The sequence below is a fragment of the Engystomops pustulosus genome, chromosome 3 (assembly GCF_040894005.1).
Source record: "Engystomops pustulosus chromosome 3, aEngPut4.maternal, whole genome shotgun sequence".
NCBI classification, from domain to species: domain Eukaryota; kingdom Metazoa; phylum Chordata; class Amphibia; order Anura; family Leptodactylidae; genus Engystomops; species Engystomops pustulosus.
This window is the reverse complement of record NC_092413.1, coordinates 25,630,748-25,653,833: the sequence shown is the minus strand read 5'-3', so window position 1 is coordinate 25,653,833 and position 23,086 is coordinate 25,630,748. Positions and strand designations below refer to the sequence as shown.

The 23,086-nt window shown below is 43.7% G+C and overlaps 1 protein-coding gene across 3 annotated transcripts in view; it reads left to right on the top strand.

The window, feature by feature from the left end:
* Positions 1–23,086, top strand: part of FSHR (follicle stimulating hormone receptor) — a 97,696-nt gene that overhangs the window by 21,971 nt on the left and 52,639 nt on the right. For all 3 annotated transcript variants that reach the window (XM_072140333.1, XM_072140332.1, XM_072140331.1), the window contains exon 2: positions 19,756–19,827. In XM_072140333.1, the coding sequence (XP_071996434.1) occupies positions 19,756–19,827 (72 nt within the window). The remainder of the gene's footprint in view (positions 1–19,755; positions 19,828–23,086) is intronic.

The window sequence follows — 23,086 nt, the reverse complement described above, 5'->3', positions numbered from 1 at the left end:
ATGACTTTCCAACTCATCTGAATAGGATCCAATTTCTTTTATTATTTTTTTCATTCCAGTGAATAAAACAGTTACAAAATGCATAAAATAATTCTGTTTTGATAAAATACTTGGAAGGGCCATTTGACACAGTAGTATTCACTTCCTGAAACCCAGTTTGTCCATCAGCCAGAATGACAATCCTCAACCTCATTAAATTAAAAAGCTTAGTTCTGTTCAGTATAGTTGGCCTCGGAACAGAAAATTGGGTACATGCATGATCCGAGTTTCACAATATAAACTCTTTCAAGTGAATTGGCCCTTAAGGTAATGAACAACTGTTTGTGGGAATCGAATTCACACTAACACAGTCATCAGTAAAAAATTGGAGTCACTAACTCCCAGTGGGACTACGACTACAGTCTGGTATTTTAGTAATTATTTTGCAGCATGACACAGGTCTCTTAAAAAAGGCTTATTAAGGAGTTCTGATTAGAGATGAGCGAGTATACTTGTCCGAGCTTGATGCACGTTCGAGTATTGGAGTACTCGAAACGGTCTCGTTGCTCGGACGAGTATTTCCCCTGCTCGAGATCGAGCATTTAATTAAGAAAAGACAGTGAAGAACAGTGAAGAATACAATTAAAACAGGGAACACAGTGAACACAGGATCATTTAAGTGAAGAACACAGTGAAGAACAAATTGCAGATGTTCCAAACATCTGCTCACTTAGCCAAAGACACGAGCACCGACGCTGGATCAGGCATTCAGGAGGGAGGCTGAAGTGGAGCGGAGCAGGCATGGAGGATAGAAGTGGGCATGGAGGAGCGGGCATCACGGAGCGAAGTGGGGCTGTAGCGGGCATGGAGGATCTGAGTGAGGCTGGAGCGGGCATGGAGAAGTAAAGCAGGGCTGGAGCGGGCATGGAGGATCGGAGCGGGCATGGAGAAGCGGGCATCACGGAGTGGAGCAGGGGCAGGAGAGGGCATGGAGGAGAAGAGCGGGGCTGGAACCGGCATGGAGGATCGGAGCGGGGGCTAAAGTGGAGGCTGGAGCGCAGTGGGCTGGAGCAGGACCAACAGCCCAGAAAGAACACAGTGAAGAACAGATTGCAGATGTTCCGAACATCTGCTAACTTATCGGAAGACGCGCACCGAACGGTGTTCTTCACAATAGTATATGAAGAACATTATGTGTGAAGAACACATGGCAGATGTATGGAAACATCTGCCATGTGTTCTTCACACATATATACTATTGTGAAGAACATCATTCTGCACGCGTGTCTTCTGATAAGTTAGCAGATGTACGTAACATCTGCAATGTGTTCTTCACTGTGTTCTTTCAGTGAAAACATCTGCAAACATCTGCAATGTGTTCTTCTTCACTGTTCTTTCAATGTGTTCTTTCAGTGAAAAATGCTCAAGTCTCCCATTGACTTCAATGGGGCTCGTTATTCGAGACGAGCACTCGAGCATCGGGAAAAGTTTGTCTCGAATAACGAGCACTCGATCAGTTTAATGCTCGCTCATCAATAGTTCTGATTATGTAGACTTGCACAAAACCACCTCACTTTTCTTGTAGATTTCTTGTATCCATTTAATTTTTTGAAGACCATTTTTGGATGTGACTTGGACTATGGCAGGACTCCCGTGTCTGTCCAGCACATCTCTGTATTTGTCACGTTGCTAGAACTCTGCTTTTCTTGATACTGGATTTGATATTGATGAAGGACTGTTACCAAATTTAATTTCTAAGTCTGTAAAATGTCTAGTAGTGATGGCTACTGGAGACCCGATTGGGTATGAGTTCCCTAAACAAAGCCTATACCCATCTGGAGTGGCATTTTCATCTGAAGATTGCAATACATTACAGTTTGCTGCACATGTTGTAGCAAATAATGGCCTCTCCAACTAATTTCCCAAAACTAAAGTTCCACTATTTCCCATTTATAGTTTTGTAAAAAAAAATCCAAAAACTTTTTACTTCTTGGCTTACAAAATTTGTTGATCTTTGACAAAAACATTATATTAACATCACGATTCTGAATGCCTGATCCATAATAGGTCAGATTTCTGTTCGCATTGCTTGTCTTTAAGAATCAAACTGAATTTGGCACCAAAATGAGTGAATTGTTCCAAGAAAGAAAGATATAGGGCTGGATTGTTGACTGTAAGGTCTACATTCATCAGATCTAGCTCGGAGCTGCAGAACATCACACGTCCACTGAATCGTGGTGGATGAATCGCTCTGTTCCATTGAAAAACTACAAAAATACATTACAGGTTATTTTGGCTCAAAAAGACCATCATTGTGAGGCACAGATACATCCAGGGGATGGAAATTGCTTTTTTTGGGATACCATTCCGTTGACAAAGTATCTGCTGCTTTCAGGACTAAAACTTATATTGAATTGGAACAACTACTAAAGTTGTTTTCCACATGTAATGCCTCGAAAAGAAAGGTCAATATGTATACTTATCTTAAAGGGAACCTACCTTGCTTCCCTATTTTAACCCATCCCACCCTTCCCAATACCAATGCTAACAAGGGACAACAAGGTCTAACAAGGGACAACAACTTGTCAAAATGTTAACATATTAATTTCTGTAACTATGATTAATGGGATAGGGCCTAATTTGCTGATCAGTGGGGGTCTCAGTGCTCAGTGGGGGTCCGATGGCTGCACATGAAACTTCTGCTCCATTAATTTCTATGGAGCTGATGGAAATTGCCGAGCGCTGCACCCACCGATTTCCGTCAGCTCCATAAAGATTAATGGAGCAGAACGGTCATGCGCAGCCGCCTGCTTCATTAGTCTGAGGAGCGATGAGGGGGGTTGGTCGGACCCCTCGTTTTCACGATCTGCTGGGTCTCAGCACTGAGACCCCCACTGATCAACAAGTTAGGCCCTATCCTGTAGATAGGGTCTAACTTGCCTTTGTGGGAAAACCCCTTTAAGTGTTGGCTTGTGTGTGGAGGAGGGGGCTATTACTTTTTATATTTATTTAATGCTATCTAATGCTTATATACATGCTCCTGAGTATTATGGGGGTCATTTATCATTGTTAGTTCTCTTTGTTCTTTTTTTTTCTTTTATTCTTGATTATAATTTTTGGTCTAATTTATCATAATTAGAGATGAGCGAACACTAAAATGCTCGGGTACTCGTTATTCGAGACGAACTTTTCCCGATGCTCGAGTGCTCGTCTCGAATAACGAACCCCATTGAAGTCAATGGGAGACTCGAGCATTTTTCAAGGGGACCAAGGCTCTGCACAGGGAAGCTTGGCCAAACACCTGGGAACCTCAGAAAAGGATGGAAACACCACGGAAATGGACAGGAAACAGCAGGGGCAGCATGCATGGATGCCTCTGAGGCTGCCTAATCGCACCATTATGCCAAAATTATGGGCAACAGCATGGCCATGACAGAGTGACAGAATGAAGCTAGATAGCATCTAAAACATCCAATAATTGACCCTGACACTATAGGGGACGGCATGCAGAGGCAGCGGCAGCAGGCTAGAGAGTGTCATGGCGACATACCCTAAATGGACTCAGGCTTCAAACCAATGGGTGGCAGAGAGGAACCAAAGGAGGTGAGCAAGAAGCGCTCAAATAATATCGGTACATGATAAAAGTTTGCCAGTATATTTTGTGGATTACACAGCAGGGTGGCGACAAAGTTAACATGGAAGCCATGAAAACAACCCAAAATTCTGCCTGACACAGCTCGTTTGATAAGGGGACCATGTATGGAGGCAGTGAACTAGTAGTAGATTAAAGGTGCTGCAGTTAAAACTATGTTAGTTGGATCTTGGCATGGAGCTGGCGCTCCGCTGCCAGGCGAGCTTTCGCCAATCCAAGCCCCTGTCTATAGGCTACTCCCCAAACAGCACTTCTAAGAACCTTTTGTATAAGATCAAGTGTAGTAGCGTTCTTATAAGTTTAGGATATGGCGGGTGAGGGGAATGTAAACAGATGCGCAAGAAGCGCTGAAATAATATCCCTAAATGGTAAAAGTTTGCAAGTATATTTTGTGGATTACACAGCAGGGTGGCGACAAAGTTAACAACTTTGATGTGGAATGCCCTGTAATAGCTCTTGGGCGGTGTGCCTTTTATTGCCTAGGCTCAGCAGTTTCAGCACCGCCTGCTGTCGCTTAGCGACGGCACTGCTGCTGTGCCTAGAGCTACCGACTGATGGCGCCATGCCCACGGATGGTAATTCGGAGGAGGAGGAGGTGGAGGAGGGGTGGGAGGAGGTATAGTAGGCCTTTGAGACCTGGACCGAGGTAGGCCCCGCAATTCTCTGCGTCGGCAGTATATGACCAGCCCCAGGGTCAGACTCGGTCCCAGCCTGCACCAAGTTAAGTGTAGTAGCGTTCTTATAAGTTTGGGATATGGCGGGTGAGGGGAATGTAAACAGATGCGCAAGAAGCGCATGATGCGCATGGAGCTGGCGTTCCGCTGCCAGGCGAGCTTTCGCCAATCCAAGCCCCTGTCTCTAGGCTACTCCCCAAACAGCACTTCTAAGAACCTTTTGTATAAGATCAAGTGTAGTAGCGTTCTTATAAGTTTAGGATATGCCGGGTGAGGGGAATGTAAACAGATGCGCAAGAAGCGCTGAAATAATATCCCTAAATGGTAAAAGTTTGCCAGTATATTTTGTGGATAACACAGCAGGGTGGCGACAAAGTTAACAACTTTGATGTGGAATCCATGAAAACAACCCAAATTTCTGCCTGACACACCTCGTTTGATAAAGGGACGATGTATGGAGGCAGCTATATGGACGACTTTTGGAGGTAGCAATGGAGACAACGTGTGGAGGCTGCTATGGAGACAATTTAATTTGGATAGTGCCTGTATGTGGCAGTCCCAAACATTTTTCAAACCAGAGGAGCAGGTAGGTGGCCCTCCAGTAAAATGGGATAGATTGAGTGCCTGTATGTGGCAGTCCCAAAAATGTTTCAAACCAGAGGAGCAGGTAGGTGGCCCTCCAGTAAAATGGAATAGATTGAGTGCCTGTATGTGGCAGTCCCAAAAATTCTTCAAACCAGAGGAGCAGGTAGGTGGCCCTCCAGTAAAATGGAATAGATTGAGTGCCTGTATGTGGCAGTCCCAAAAATTGTTCAAACCAGAGGAGCAGGTAGGTGGCCCTGCAGTAAAATGGAATAGATTGAGTGCCTGTATGTGGCAGTCCCAAAAATTGTTCAAACCAGAGGAGCAGGTAGGTGGCCCTGCAGTAAAATGGAATAGATTGAGTGCCTGTATGTGGCAGTCCCAAAAATGTTTCAAACCAGAGGAGCAGGTAGGTGGCCCTCCAGTAAAATGGAATAGATTGAGTGCCTGTATGTGGCAGTCCCAAAAATTGTTCAAACCAGAGGAGCAGGTAGGTGGCCCTGCAGTAAAATGGAATAGATTGAGTGCCTGTATGTGGCAGTCCCAAAAATGTTTCAAACCAGAGGAGCAGGTAGGTGGCCCTCCAGTAAAATGGAATAGATTGAGTGCCTGTATGTGGCAGTCCCAAAAATTGTTCAAACCAGAGGAGCAGGTAGGTGGCCCTGCAGTAAAATGGAATAGATTGAGTGCCTGTATGTGGCAGTCCCAAAAATGTTTCAAACCAGAGGAGCAGGTAGGTGGCCCTCCAGTAAAATGGAATAGATTGAGTGCCTGTATGTGGCAGTCCCAAAAATTTTTTAAAACAGAGGACCGGGTAGGTGGCCCTCCAGAAAAATGGAATAGATTGAGTGCCTGTATGTGGCACTCACAAAAATTGTTTCAAACAGAGGACCGGGTAGGTGGCCCTCCAGAAAAATTAAATGCATGAAGTACTATAGCAAGAGCCAGTGGGCCCTGTCAAAAAATAGCCATTTTCCTCTGCTTTACTGTACAAAGAGGAGGAGAAGGAGGAAAATGAGGAGGAGGAGGAGGAGTGGATCAATTATTCAGGTTGAGCTTCCTTCACCTGGTGGAGATTGGAAATTCTGAGAAATCCAGCCTTTATTCATTTTAATAAGCGTCAGCCTGTCAGCGCTGTCAGTCGACAGGCGTGTACGCTTATCGGTGATGATGCCACCAGCTGCACTGAAAACCCGCTCGGACAAGACGCTAGCGGCAGGGCAGGCAAGAACCTCCAAGGCGTACAGCGCCAGTTCGTGCCACATGTCCAGCTTTGAAACCCAGTAGTTGTAGGGAGCTGTGTGATCATTTAGGACGATGGTATGGTCAGCTACGTACTCCCTCACCATCTTTCTGTAAAGATCAGCCCTACTCTGCCGAGACTGGGGACAGGTGACAGTGTCTTGCTGGGGTGACATAAAGCTGGCAAAAGCCTTGTAAAGCGTACCCTTGCCAGTGCTGGACAAGCTGCCTGCTCGCCTACTCTCCCTCGCTACTTGTCCCGCAGAACTACGCACTCTGCCGCTAGCGCTGTCAGAAGGGAAATACTGTTTCAGCTTGTGCACCAGGGCCTGCTGGTATTCATGCATTCTCACACTCCTTTCCTCTCCAGGGATGAGAGTGGGAAGATTTTGCTTGTACCGTGGGTCCAGGAGAGTGAACACCCAGTAATCGGTGCTGGAATAAATTCTTTGAACGCGAGGGTCACGGGATAGGCAGCCTAGCATGAAATCTGCCATATGCGCCAGAGTACCAACGCGTAAGAATTCACTCCCCTCACTGGCCTGACTGTCCATTTCCTCCTCCTCCAACTCCTCCAACTCCTCTTCTTCTGCCCATACACGCTGAACAGTGAAGGACTCAACAATGGTCCCCTCTTGTGTCTCGCCAACATTCTCCTCCTCTTCCTCCTCATCCTCCTCCACCTCCACCTCCTCCGATATGCGCTGAGAAACAGACCTCAGGGTGCTTTGGCTATCAACAAGGGAATATTCTTCCCCCGTCTCTTGTGACGAGCGCAAAGCTTCCGACTTCATGCTGACCAGAGAGTTTTTCAACAGGCCAAGCAGCGGGATGGTGAGGCTGATGATGGCGGCATCGCCACTGACCATCTGTGTTGACTCCTCAAAGTTACTCAGCACCTGACAGATATCAGACATCCACGTCCACTCCTCATTGTAGACTTGAGGAAGCTGACTGACCTGACTACCAGTTCTGGTGGAAGTTGACATCTGGCAGTCTACAATCGCTCTGCGCTGCTGGTAAACTCTGGATAACATGGTCAGTGTTGAATTCCACCTCGTGGGCACGTCGCACAACAGTCGGTGAGCGGGCAGTTGGAGGCGGCGCTGCGCTGCCCTGAGAGTGGCAGCATCTGGGCTGGACTTCCTGAAATGCGCACAGATGCGGCGCACCTTCGTGAGCAAATCAGACAGATTGGGGTATGTCTTGAGGAAACGCTGCACTATCAGATTTAACACATGGGCCAGGCATGGCACATGTGTCAGTCTGCCGAGTTGCAGAGCCGCCACCAGGTTACGGCCGTTGTCACACACAACCATTCCCGGCTTGAGGTTCAGCGGTGCCAGCCACAGATCAGTCTGCGCCGTGATGCCCTGTAATAGCTCTTGGGCGGTGTGCCTTTTGTCGCCTAGGCTCAGCAGTTTGAGCACCGCCTGCTGTCGCTTAGCGACGGCACTGCTGCTGTGCCTAGAGCTACCGACTGATGGCGCCGTGCCCACGGATGGTAGTTCGGAGGAGGAGGTGGAGGAGGGGTGGGAGGAGGAGGAGGCATAGTAGGCCTGAAACACCTGGACCGAGGTAGGCCCCGCAATCCTCGGCGTCGGCAGTATATGAGCAGCCCCAGGGTCAGACTCGGTCCCAGCCTCCACCAAGTTAACCCAATGTGCCGTCAGCGATATATAGTGGCCCTGCCCGGCAGCACTCGTCCACGTGTCCGTGGTCAGGTGGACCTTGTCAGAAACGGCGTTGGTCAGGGCACGGATGATGTTGTCTGACACGTGCTGGTGCAGGGCTGGGACGGCACATCGGGAAAAGTAGTGGCGGCTGGGGACCGAATACCGAGGGGCGGCCGCCGCCATGAGGTTGCGAAAGGCCTCGGTCTCTACTAGCCTATAGGGCAGCATCTCCAGGCTAAGCAATCTGGAGATGTGCACATTAAGGGCTTGGGCGTGCGGGTGGGTTGCACTATATTTGCGTTTCCGCTCCAGCGTCTGGGGTATGGAGAGCTGAACGCTGGTGGATGCTGTGGAGGATCGTGGAGGCGACGATGGGGTTTTTGTGCCAGGGTCCTGGGCAGGGGGCTGACTAGCAGCTGACACAGGGGAAGGAGCAGTGGTGTGCACGGCCGGAGGTGAACGGGCTTGTTGCCACTGAGTGGGGTGCTTAGCATTCATATGCCTGCGCATACTGGTGGTAGTTAAGCTAGTAGTGGTGGAACCCCTGCTGAGCCTGGTTTGGCAAATGTTGCACACCACAGTCCGTCGGTCATCCGGTGTTTCCTTAAAGAACCTCCACACTTCTGAAGATCTAGCCCTCGCCGCAAGAGCCCTCACCACGGGAGCTTCACTAGTTGACAGTGGCGCTGATGCACCAGCTCTGGCCCTGCCTCTCCGTCTGGCCCCACCACTGCCTCTTCCAACCTGTTCAGGTCGAGGACTCTCCTCCGTCTCAGAAGCACTGTGTTCACCCGGCCTCTCAACCCAGCTTGGGTCTGTCACCTCATCATCCTCCGATCCCTCAGTCTGCTCCCCCCTCGGACTTCCTGCCCTGACAACAACTTCCCCACTGTCTGACAACCGTGTCTCCTCATCGTCGGACACCTCTTTACACACTTCCACTACGTCAAGAAGGTCATCATCACCCACAGACTGTGACTGGTGGAAAACCTGGGCATCGGAAAATTGCTCAGCAGCAACCGGACAAGTGGTTTGTGACTGTGGGAAGGGTCCAGAAAACAGTTCCTCAGAGTATGCCGGTTCAAATGCCAAATTTTCCTGGGAGGGGGCAGACTGGGGGGGAGGAGGCTGAGGTGCAGGAGCTGGAGGAGTGGGGATTTCGGTGACATGGGTGGACTGCGTGGAAGACTGACTGGTGGTGGACAAATTGCTCGAAGCATTGTCAGCAATCCACGACATCACCTGTTCGCACTGTTCTGGCCTCAACAGTGCTCTACCACGAGTCCCAGTAACTTCAGACATGAACCTAGGGAGTGTAGCTCTGCGGCGTTCCCCTGCTCCCTCATCAGCAGGTGGTGTCTCACCCCGCCCAGGACCACGGCCTCTGACCCCTGGAGTAGTTGGACGCCCACGTCCCCGCCCTCGTCCTCTACCCCTAGCCCTCGGGTTAAACATTTTTAAAATGAGAGTTATAACTTTTTTTTTTTTTTTACTTCTTTTTGTTTTTTTTTGTGTTTTTTTGTGTTTTTTTTTTTTTTTTGTGTTTTTTGTTTTTTTTTGAGTTTTTAAAACCAAACAATCCTATCCTATTGCTATGGCTATTTTCTAGCCAAGTATCAAAGGAAGCACACTACTATGCCAGATGAGATGACACTGAGTTATTGCCTAATAGAAATCCAACCCCTACTGAATTTTGCCACTTCGGCCTTTGCTATGGATATGTGCGCCACTAAGCGCAGAACACAGCGGTCGCAAGTCTCACTACAAATTGCTCAGAATTGGCAAGTACATGCACTGCAGAAACTACAGCCACCAGCAGATCAACCAGAAATCAAATATATAGAACGCTACTGTAGGCTTCAAGAAGCTGTTTGTATTCTCCTATGGCTATTTTCTAGCCAAGTATCAAAGGAAGCACACTACTATGCCAGATGAGATGACACTGAGTTATTGCCTAATAGAAATCCAACCCCTACTGAATTTTGCCACTTCGGCCTTTGCTATGGATATGTGCGCCACTAAGCGCAGAACACAGCGGTCGCAAGTCTCACTACAAATTGCTCAGAATTGGCAAGTACATGCACTGCAGAAACTACAGCCACCAGCAGATCAACCAGAAATCAAATATATAGAACGCTACTGTAGGCTTCAAGAAGCTGTTTGTATTCTCCTATGGCTATTTTCTAGCCAAGTATCAAAGGAAGCACACTACTATGCCAGATGAGATGACACTGAGTTATTGCCTAATAGAAATCCAACCCCTACTGAATTTTGCCACTTCGGCCTTTGCTATGGATATGTGCGCCACTAAGCGCAGAACACAGCGGTCGCAAGTCTCACTACAAATTGCTCAGAATTGGCAAGTACATGCACTGCAGAAACTACAGCCACCAGCAGATCAACCAGAAATCAAATATATAGAACGCTACTGTAGGCTTCAAGAAGCTGTTTGTATTCTCCTATGGCTATTTTCTAGCCAAGTATCAAAGGAAGCACACTACTATGCCAGATGAGATGACACTGAGTTATTGCCTAATAGAAATCCAACCCCTACTGAATTTTGCCACTTCGGCCTTTGCTATGGATATGTGCGCCACTAAGCGCAGAACACAGCGGTCGCAAGTCTCACTACAAATTGCTCAGAATTGGCAAGTACATGCACTGCAGAAACTACAGCCACCAGCAGATCAACCAGAAATCAAATATATAGAACGCTACTGTAGGCTTCAAGAAGCTGTTTGTATTCTCCTATGGCTATTTTCTAGCCAAGTATCAAAGGAAGCACACTACTATGCCAGATGAGATGACACTGAGTTATTGCCTAATAGAAATCCAACCCCTACTGAATTTTCCCACTTCGGCCTTTGCTATGGATATGTGCGCCACTAAGCGCAGAACACAGCGGTCGCAAGTCTCACTACAAATTGCTCAGAATTGGCAAGTACATGCACTGCAGAAACTACAGCCACCAGCAGATCAACCAGAAATCAAATATATAGAACGCTACTGTAGGCTTCAAGAAGCTGTTTGTATTCTCCTATGGCTATTTTCTAGCCAAGTATCAAAGGAAGCACACTACTATGCCAGATGAGATGACACTGAGTTATTGCCTAATAGAAATCCAACCCCTACTGAATTTTGCCACTTCGGCCTTTGCTATGGATATGTGCGCCACTAAGCGCAGAACACAGCGGTCGCAAGTCTCACTACAAATTGCTCAGAATTGGCAAGTACATGCACTGCAGAAACTACAGCCACCAGCAGATCAACCAGAAATCAAATATATAGAACGCTACTGTAGGCTTCAAGAAGCTGTTTGTATTCTCCTATGGCTATTTTCTAGCCAAGTATCAAAGGAAGCACACTACTATGCCAGATGAGATGACACTGAGTTATTGCCTAATAGAAATCCAACCCCTACTGAATTTTCCCACTTCGGCCTTTGCTATGGATATGTGCGCCACTAAGCGCAGAACACAGCGGTCGCAAGTCTCACTACAAATTGCTCAGAATTGGCAAGTACATGCACTGCAGAAACTACAGCCACCAGCAGATCAACCAGAAATCAAATATATAGAACGCTACTGTAGGCTTCAAGAAGCTGTTTGTATTCTCCTATGGCTATTTTCTAGCCAAGTATCAAAGGAAGCACACTACTATGCCAGATGAGATGACACTGAGTTATTGCCTAATAGAAATCCAACCCCTACTGAATTTTCCCACTTCGGTCTTTGCTATGGATATGTGTGCCACTAAGAGCTAAACACAACGGTAGCAAGTCCCCCTGCTAATTCCTCACAAAATGGTAAAAGATGCAAATTAAAATAAAAAAAGTAGAACGTTATTGTAGCCCTAAGAAGGGCTGTTGGGTTCTTTGAGAATCACTCCTGCCTAACAGTAAGCTAATAGAACACCCTAACGCTTTCCCTGACCAGCAGCAGCTCTCTCTCTAGCGGCATCCAGAGACAGAATGATCCGAGCAGCGCGGGCAGCGGCTAGTCTATCCCAGGGTCACCTGATCTGGCCAGCCAACCACTGCTATCGACGTGTAAGGGTACCACGTCATGCTGGGTGGAGTGCAGAGTCTCCTGGCTTGTGATTGGCTCTGTTTCTGGCCGCCAAAAAGCAAAACGGCGGGAGCTGCCATTTTCTCGAGCGGGCGAAGTATTCGTCCGAGTAACGAGCAGTTTCGAGTACCCTAATGCTCGACCGAGCATCAAGCTCGGACGAGCATGTTCGCTCATCTCTAATCATAATGTTTTTTTTACTGTGTTCAAACTGTCACTTAACTTTCCTATGCCTGCGTTTAATTTGGAGTAATTTGCTTCTTTTTCCTCCTTCCATGAAAGAAACAGTGCAGCAGATTTATCTTAGTCTGACGATTCTTTAATGGTTGTATTTCAGTGACTTTTTGAGAGCATTTGGGTATTTGCGTAAATTTTTTGCACCTTTTTCCAGCAGTACGTCAGACTTCGTTGTGTAATTGTGAATTGCGCCTAATTTATCTTTGTATTTCATCTGCTTCCAGATGTTTGCGCCTAATTAAACATTGATTTGCGCCTATATGGGCGCAAATTATCCCGCAATAACACACCAGTCCTGACCATGCTTAGGAAAGGCGATGGGATGATTTGCTCAACAAAATTAAAATTTTTCTTTTTTAAATTTGCGCCTAATAAGGTTAAAAAAATCCTTCATTTGACAAAGAGCCAAAACGACAAAGACAAATGAGGTGCAAAAAATAGACCCACAACAGGCACAAAAAGAGCGCAGAGAAGGCAGAATAAGATAAATGACCCCCACTGAGGCTTTGCTGGAATAATTTTGCACCTTTTTTGGCGCAATCCAGCTGATTTGTGCAAAACAAAACGCAAATCAAATAACACCTCTGTCCCGCTAAGATAAATAGGGCAAACCTGAGGCAGCGGACAACCTCTCTATAATGGAATAGGCACAAAATAACCAGAAAAAGGCGTAAAGAAATAGAAAAGGACAACTACAATAAATGACCCCCTATATTTGTTTTCTATCCTCCTAGACCTAATAAAATCAATATTTGGGTACTGGGCCTAAAAATATTTTTTGCAATGATGCAAATGCGAATCAATATTTATACCACATTAGGTAGAAAAAAATCCCCATTTTTTAGTTATGTTAAAATTTGAGCCATGCTTAATAATATCTGCCCTGTGAATAATCATCCAGTAGAAATATTCCCCTTATCATAAATGTTGATTTTACACTGGAAAATAATTGATGCTGAACCAATTTTTCTTCTCTTTCAAAATCATTAAGAAAACATCCGGCAACTTTTTTTAAACAGTTACTAGTAGTCATTTTATTTTTCCAAAATGGGTCTAATGAAGTCTAATGACGTCTGCACATTACTTTAAAGGCTACGGATACCTGATTTTGATGCAAGATTTTCTTTTAAAGGGACATCATTGTTTTTCGTTTCTGAGATTGCTGGGGCCACTGATTAGTCACAGCAGTCACATGACCGTCAACACCAAGTTGGGTATTTCACTAAAAGACTGGAAGCCCGTGGTGTTATGATACAGACCATGCGCTAGGTGAGTACCTAGTAAGTTTTTGCATTTTCCTAAGTTACTAAGTTTTGTAGAATATGTGGTCACAATGGGGCAGATTTACTTACCCGGTCCATTTGCGATCCAGCTGCGTGTTCTCTGCAGTGGATTCTGGTCCGGCCGGGATTCATTAAGGTAGTTCCTCCGACGTCCACCAGGTGTCGCTGCTGCGCTGAAGACCATCGGAATGCACTGAAGTTCACCGAGCCATCGCGGGTGAAGGTAAGCTCTTGTCGAGCGACACTTTTTTTTTTTTTAAATGCGGAGGATTTTCCGAATCCGTCAGGTTTTTTACGGCCACTCCCCCGATTTCCGTTGCGTGCATGCTGGTGCCGATGAGCAACAATTCGATCGCGTGCGCCGAAATCCCAGGGCAATACAGGGAAAATCGACGCAAAATGGAAAAATTCGTTAACCCGTCGCAAAAACGCGAATCGGGCCCTTAGTAAATGACCCCCATTATTTATAACAATTGTATCATTATTATTTATTATACTTTATACTTTAAGATAGAGTTTACTTCTCTATGCTAGTAAAGAATAAAAAATTACTTCTTCATATACTGGACGGGTAGATCGAAAGGCCTCGCTTCTCCCATCTGTTGGGTCAAAGGACTCGTACAGTATCAGATGTGCACAGCATATGCGCCGGGAGCTTTTCCCACATAGAATATTCGCTTCTCCTCAGCCTTAAAGTTCTCTTTATGACTTTTAATTTAGTTTCTTTTCTTACTAGAAATACTCGTCGTCCTTATTTCTAAATAACTTTATCAATTGTTTCTGATTTCCATGAAGCCCCTCTAATAAAAATATAAATGTTGGACATATACTACTAACTACAGGCGGTCCCCTACTTAAGAACACTCGACTAACATACGACCCCTAGTTACAAACGGACCACCGGATATTGGTAATTTACTGTACTTTAGTCCTAGGCTACAATAATCAGCTATAACAGTTATCACAGGTGTCTGTAATGAAGATTTAGTGTTAATATTGATTCTTATGACAACCCAATATTTTTAAAATCCAATTGTCACAGAGACCAAAAAAGTTCTGGCTGGGATTACAATGATAAAATATACAGTTCCGACTTACATACAAATTCAACTTAAGAACAAACCTACAGACCCTATCTTGTATGTAACCCGGGGACCGCCTGTATTGATATACAGGCAGTCCCAGGGTAACATACAGGATAGGTTCCTTGGGTTTTACTTAAGTTCAATTTGTATGTAAGTCGGAACTGTATATTTTATAATTGTAGTTCCAGACAAAATTTATTTTTTTGCCCGAGTGACAATTGGATTTTCAAAATTTTTTGCTGTAATGGGAACAAGGATTATCAATAAAGCTTCATTACAGACGCCTTACAGCTGATCATTGCAGCCTGGGACTAAAGTAACATCCAGAGAGCTTCACCTGAGGTCACAGGGGGCGGAGGGGTCCCTCTTTAACTAGGGGTAGTCTGTAAGTCGAATGTTCTTAAGTAGGGGATTGCCTGTATATATTTTTTTTTGCTGTGTCTGTTGTGTGGGATATTATGTACATTTAGATTACATCAAATAAAAGTTTAAAAAAAAACTGCAAGTACAAGCTAATAAGTGGAAATGGCTCTAGAAGGATACAAGCTAGTAGTAAAAATGATGAAGAAGAGAGATAAAATCACAAATAATATACGGAGTCTAATAGCAGCGATAGTTGTGTTTTGTTCACTGGAGATGCCGAGATAAAGGACTTAAATGGAAAATTGATTAAAAACGAGCATTAGTGAGCACGTCTTCACTCTAATGATAAAAGTGATGAATGTGCTATTTATCATATAGGTTTACTGGAGCAGAGACACTGTTGTAATTCACGATTCAATTAGTTGTCTCTTCATGTAGGGTAGCAAATAATGTTGCAAGATATCACTTTACCACAAATAATATACTAAAGTCATTTTATAGAGCACAATCAATTTTTAAGGAGACCCCTTCTCGCCCCTCAGAAACTTAGAGGATTGTTTCTTTTTGGAACCATATTTTTCATGTATTGGATAATTTATATGATCTAGCCAAAAAGTGTGTTGGTTTTCACAATGGGTGACAATACTTGTAGTGCAATGGTCCTCAACCACTGGGCCGCGGCCCAAGACCAGGCCATGGAGCACCCAATCCCAGGCCATAGCCAAAAGACCTTAAAATAAAAAACTCTATACTCACCTTCAACGTTCCTTTTCTGCCTCGGTTCCAGTTTCTTCTTCCCCTGCGGCTTCCTGACAGACGACAAGAGGCCCGTCTACATCTGGCATCACACATAGACGTGCCTTTTGCCGTCTGTTGGGAAGCCGTTGGGAGAAGAGGAGTGTCAGAGGTAAGTATAGAGTTCTTTATTTTTAATGGGGCATTGCAGGGGGCATTAGAATGGGGGCATTGCAGGTGACATTACTATGGTTTCTGCTCCGCCGACATTACTATTGGTGGCTGGGTAGTAGACATTACTATTTGGTGCTGCACAGGGGGCATGACTATTGGGGGCTGTGCATTTTTAAGGGGGCTCTGCTTTGGACATTTAATTAATGAGGGGAGGCTGCTGGACATTTCATTAATGAGAAACTGCCACATTACCCACACAAAGCTTATACTCAAATCAATAAGTTTCCCACTATATTTGTGGTAAAATTAGGTGCCTCGGCTTATACTCAGGTCAACTTATACTTGGGTGTATGTGATATAAAAAGAGGGCTACAGGAAAAGGAGCACTATCAGGAGGGGGCTACATAAAAGGTGGAACTATAGAGGTGGGATACAGAAAAGGGATGGGGCTACAAAAAAGGAGCACTATAAAGGGAGCTAGAGTAACAAGAGAGGGCTACATAAAAGGAAGGAGTGGAATGGATGGGTGCAGATCAGGGAGACATTTTTCTTCAGTCTTCTTTGGAAGCCATGCCCATCCATTCCAGGCCTTTTATGGGGTCCATATCAACAATGGCTTAAAAACTATTTAGGCCAAAAAATACCCAATTTTGAAATGATTTTATGTTTTGGAGGAGTCCTGATAATTTCAAGGAAGGGATCGGATAGGTTGATTTTCTCATATTCACACTGGTCTTAGCAGGCATCTGTAAACGTAGTGAGGAATAGCAGATGTGTCGCTTACCATTTTTAAGCAGTATGCCCACCTTAAAGTGTAACTCCGAAGTTACCTAGCCAGAAATAGATTTAGCATAGCTGAAGAAAGATTAGTAATTAAAGATTAAAAGTTGAAGTATGGGGATTTCATGGGTGAAGTTCTTTCTGAGTATAAAAATTGGTGGGTGGTTTGGGTGGCCATGGGCCCCCGGCTTCTGCCCAAGCCGTCTGTATTATACACCACTTCTATTAACATCTTAATATAGAAGTCAGGGATAGTGTTAATTTTAACGTGTGTTTACCTCTTCTGTGAGTTTGGACAAGAGGAACTTCCAGCTAATTGCGTATGAATGGTGTCCTGTGTCTGGAACAGTCAACAATCATAAGAAAATGTAGATAACGCCAACTTCTAGGCAAGTGTGTGAAAAATATAAAAACTATGTTATGTAAAATGGATTAAAAACATCATGATGCCACTAAACAATACATCGGATGCTTTTTGAACCACCAGGGGGTTCTCAAACGAGTTGTCCAGGAGTATAATTTTTTATATATCGCTGGGGGGCTCCCATTGAGTTATTGTTGTGCCCATCACTGCTGACATATATTTTCATTTAGAGGCCAGTGGTGTGTCCTGACCACCGTATGTCAGCAACAACAGGAGTTTCAGGCTGCAACAGTAATACAGTACTGCCAACCTCTGCATACAAGCAGAGCTGGGACCAGCACTGGGCATACCCGGGCAAGTGACCAGAGCTGCTGGGGGGGCCCATATAATGTTGTATATAAGTAATCCATGGGGATGAGGGGGGCTGTATCTAATGACTCCATAGGGTGTGAGTGGGGCTTTGTATAAAATACACATAAAAGGGCTGTTTGGGATGATAAACTGGGGAATATTTTAGGGAACAGAAGACTGTTTTAGTTTCTGAATTCTTAATGCCGCCATGTGAGTTCACTGCAAAGAGGCCCAATGAGGCTCTGTCGCCCAGGGGCCTCCTGAAAGCTGGAGCCGACCCTCTATACAAAGTATAGCATAAAACTATACCAATAACCGATTTCCGGTTATTTAAGCATTCTTGTTGTGGGCTTTCTTCCAATCAAGTTTGTGTTTGTTTTTTTCTCTAACTGTTTTATAACCCAGAATCTGTGATAATCTGTTACCTAACAAGATTACCTAATGGGATTAAATAATCTCTAATGTAATTACAATTAAATAGTAATTAGAAAAATAATTTTAATAAAAATAATTAGAAAATAATAATAATTAGAAAAAATAAGAAGTAGCTTTTTTTCTGGCTGCTTCTCCTCTGTATCTTTATGAGGATCAGCAGGATAGAAAGAAGCAAGCACAATGTAAGACAATGTTTGTTTTCTTAGTAAATTGGAAAAAAGTCATTTTACTTTGTTTGGATTATACTGAGAATAAACGACATGATTCGGCCAGAGGCAATTTCCTTTAAGTTTGCTTGTTTTACGAGAGACCAAACAGTGTTTTTTCACTTAGACTTGACATTTTTTTAGTAACCGGTGCAAACTACAATAGTCTCCACTGGAGCGATGATAATCTCAGATCATGAGTTCTTTAAACCTGATTGTAAATTATACTTAGAAAAGGAGGATGTTTTGTATAAATGGAATGGGATGACATTTTTTTTGCAAGATTTTTCGACTTGTGAGTATTTTGAATGGGAAAACAGTAAAATGACCCACTAAGGTGACATACAGCAACAAAGCAATATACTTTTGTCTGGTAACTGCCACATGTTACTGAACTGTACAGTTGATGCCATTTAAACAACTATACTTTGTGATATCACTTCCTGTCCTATAGCTATTGGCTAAATGACCACCACACAAACTTCCTGTTCTGTCCACTCTAATTATAAACATAAATTAGACTTATGCTCAATTTAAAGGGGTTTCCATGAATCCTGAGAAGTCCAGTGGAGACCAGAGAAGTAAGGATTCTGCTAGTCTCCCAATCCTTAGGACTGAATGAAGTGCCTGGGTCATAGGACCCACCTGGGCCAATCGGTAGCCTCCACAGACTATGAGATTTCAAATAATTACCCAAAGTGGGTTCTATGACCTCTGGCACTTCAGTCCGGGCTACAAGTGCATGAGACTGGAGGACCAGCACACCAAGAGCACCTGGAGGCTTAGCAGAGCAAGTACACATTGTTGGCTCCCCTCCCCCCATGGGATTTTTCAGAATTCTCTGAAAATCTCGTTAAGATGCCAGTTTTCTGCACATGAACCAGAAAGTTAATTATTAGAAATAAAGAGGCGTGTATGATGTCAGAGAAATAATCTTTCGGCAGCTTCCCCTCTGCAGTACAGTAACATGCAGCATGAGATGTTTATGACCTGGTGTCATTCACTTACAATATATGGAAAATTTGGGAAACTTTGATATGGAAGACAATGGAGAAATAGTGGAATCCTGGTATGATGCATCACATTAGCTCAAAAAATATCTGATGAAGAATTTGCTGTATTTTGTATTTATAAATATATTTTCAATTTAATATTTGGTTATTTTAGTATTTGGGTGTAGAAATCCAGCTTTCTCTAAAAAGTAGATATTCATTTTAATACTTAAAGGTAGTCTATCAGCAGTTTCGACCAGACAGACAGTGTTAGGTAATGTCCCTGGATATCTGTGTACACATACCTTTGTGTGTGTTAGTAGCAGCAGGACTGTAAATAATAACATTTGAATTCCAGGATTGTATCCGGACTTGTAGCACTTTGGTGTAGCTCTATATAGCATTGTAGAACGGTGTTGCACTGGTGTGTGAGATCCCACTGATCACAGCAGAGCCCCTCCCCACTGCTGTAAGTAAGAGCTATATCAGGCTTCTGGTTAGGTATTACAGCACAGAGGAGGGGCTTGGGGCAGTTTGGAACTCAATAACACAGCAGTGTGAAAATATACTCCTAGTCCAGCTACTGTCCTGGGATATAGATTAGCTTTTCACAACCCTGCTTATAACAACATTCACAAAGATATAATAAAACAGATCTCCAGGGACAATACCTAACACTATCTACAACTCTATATGGCCAAAACTACTGGTAGACTCCCTTAGTATTAATAGATTACTTTATTGACCCTTGTGTTATTATACAACATTATTTTATCCCCCATCAGACAAATATTTTTTTTTATTGTATTCTTTTTCTATGATCTCAACTTTAAGTCTTTTATGTTCATTTAATTATTATTCTTTTTTTTTTTTTGTAGGAGATTTGTTTACACGAAAATTGTGATTTTACCGAATGGCACTTTCTCTGGATTCAAAGAACTTACCAATATGTACGTATATAATCAGCAGCTACATTATTAAAAAAAGTGACATGTATGTTTTTTTCTGTACAACTTAAATAATCTGTTCCTATAAATGTCCGTAAATATACAGTCCACAGTCATATTGGAGGTATATACATTATCATGATTGTACGGCTGTACCCAAACAATCGGTAGCTGGATTATTACTGTGAAGTGGAGATTCAGGAAAACTACCCCATATACATAGCGAATATCCAATAGTCAGTTATTCGTGTTGACTAATTAGTGTTTTGTTGATCCTTAGGTTTCCATCGAAAATTACAGCAATCGAAAGAGCTGTCATTTTAATCATAGGGATGGGGGAGCTGTAAGGGTAACAAGTAGTTGACTTATTTGGATCTTAGGCTCTTAATTTTTACATTATTCATCAGTTCCAACCTACTCTAAAATATGTCCTCACTTGGCTTAGGATGTGCCGTAGACTGTCCTTCTCATCTACTTACACTTATATTGTATTTTCTCATCCTACAAATGTGTTAACATTGTTCTCATAAGGCTTATTCTAGTTCTCTGCCCTTATTAGAGAGTGATGACAGACAGTGTGAAAAATGTTACCCTAACAAGTACGGTTTCACCTTAAGATTAAAGAGGACCTGTCAGCTTGTCTGACGTCTCAGGTCTGATTGATCTCCAAAATCATCTATATTCCGAAGCATCTTTTCCTATATGGTAATGATGTGCCGTTACTGCCCTTTGTTATCCCTCCTGTACAGTTTTCTGTGTTACCACTTGGGGGTTTGTGCCTCAATAGTCTTGCATTGACCAATAAGGGATAGCCACAGCAAAAAGTTGCAATGCAGCTAACCCTGATTTTTGGGATTCATTATATACACCCCCCCTGGGTTTAATTCAATAAAGTCTCTGCATGGATTAAGTATACATTATATTCAGCCCCTCCATGTGAAGATGTACCACGTACAGCTTGCCTTGAAAATGTATGTAATAAATGTGTCCAGTAAAAAAATAATGAAAGTTATAATCACCTCATGTCCACCCTCCAGGGCTCTCTTTCTCTTTATCCGGCTCTTCTGCTGGCAGCGCCAAAGGAAGTTCAATACAGAGACACAAGCCAGATCAGCATACCACTCTGACAGTCAATTGCATCTGTGTTTTAAAGTCACAGATACAATTGATTGTTCCGACTGTATGGAATTGAGAGTGTTTGGCAAGTCCTTACATATGGTAATCCACTGGCACCACCACCCCCGTCCCTGCTTTCTACTTCCTGTCAAGCGGTGATGAGTCCTTGAGTGGGCCCCCCAGCACTTGCCCAGGTATGCCATGTGCTAGAGCCGGCCCTGCCTCCACCACTCACCAAGTATGAGCTATGATCAAGCCATAGCAAAAGATCCCAACCAATGTACAGCACCACATCCCCCAGCTCACCTCCAAGTGTGGAAGAAGAATAACCCTTATTCACCCATTCGGGAGGGGAAAGGGGAATGACACACACTACAGGGAGGAGCATTGACAACTTTGCCGTTACCTATCTCTTTTGCCATCACTTGATCATAGCTCTGGCACGCTTGGCTAGTGGTGGAGGGCATGTTTTAGATGAGCAATGCAATGGGAGATCACGTTGTGGATAAATTATCCACTGTGACCATGAGGTCACAACCACATATGTTTTTAATCAAATTATTTATTGCGTGTTTTAAGTAGACATTGTTGTATGTGAAACAATTGGCCATGAAGAAGGGCGTGTGTTGCGCAAGAAACACGTTGCCATTTTTTATTTGGTATTTTCTCCAGTGCAAATTAAAATATACTGAATAGGAGCAAAAGAGTCAGTTATATTTCTCTCAACACGTCCAATAAAAGATACCTGTTTAGGCACAAGCCAATCGGATGAGAGGAATGCCAACACCCATTTGAAAATGTATTCATAGATTTCTAGGAGGGGAACAGCTCCCTTCTCGGTGTAGTGGACAGACCAAAATGCTGCAGATTAGGTGAACGAGAGCTAAGCTGCGGTGATTTTGTTTAGCTATTACATAGACGTTGTCTGCTCTTCTGGGGTGCTGGATGTTGAACCCCCATTAATTTTATATTGACGATTTACTGTATCTTTTGGACAGTTCATTAATATTTTTGTTTGAAAAACATTTTATTATGAAAGAATAAAGTAAACATAAAGATATCAAAATGTTACGGATCTCGGGTTGATATCATTAACATATAAAGTCCACTAGTAGTAATGAGCTATAAGCAAGTATTGTAACACATAAAGTAGAACTTGTTCTTGAGTAGAAACATAATGTTCTACTTGATGCTAACATGCTGATGACCTGAATTGACCTAAGATGACCTTCTGAGTTGTCCTTACACCACACTAGTCAACAATTGTAATTTTCAGAAGTTGTATCTTAAGAATGAATTGTTTAGTCTTTACCAACTTACAATTTGTGGATCCCGACCACATGTGTTGACTATGACGCCCAATTTGTACACTACTAGAGCAGAGGGCAACTTTTTAAAAACCTATTTAAATTCTCAAATTACTCCTGGAAGTTCTATTAGGTGTTTCTATCGACCCCTTTCACTACCATAGACCACGGCCATTGCTCTTTTCTACTGATTGATTATCCTAGATCACCATTAGATTCACCATGGTCACATGTTAACTGCTTTGATGCCATAGAATTAGACCATAGAGTTTTCTAGTTCAGGAACCCTTTTTGGAAGGAGAGATGTAAGGTCTTGATATGCTTAGTCATAGAGGAGGGGGTACAACATTTTTTTCTAGTTAAAATGGGGCTTTAACTTTCTGTATTTTGAAATGCCTGATCATCATTGTTGGGTGTAACTGTAGGGTGTGCAACCTCAGGGGACACTTGTCAGGTACAAACAACAGTGCATTGTGGGGGGGGGGGATTATGAATCGGGACCATGGAGCTGATTCTGGTATTATTATCTACAGTGTGCATGAATGTAGATTATGTAAGCAACATTTATCATTGAAAAATACAAATTGAAAAGAAAGAAACTTAAAGGAGTTGTCCAGTTAGAACAAGATTTCCCCAAACCTTGCCTATTGATACAGATTCCACTGGTTGGACAAAGAACAAAGAACAGGGGTCAATTGCACTCCCCAAATGAATGGGGTCAGTTGCACTCCCCAAATGCTACTGTCAGTGCCATAGACCGTGAATGGAGTAGCAGTGCACAAGTCCAACCTGCCACTCCATTCATTTGGGGCAGAACCGAACCCCACTCCTCTTATTCG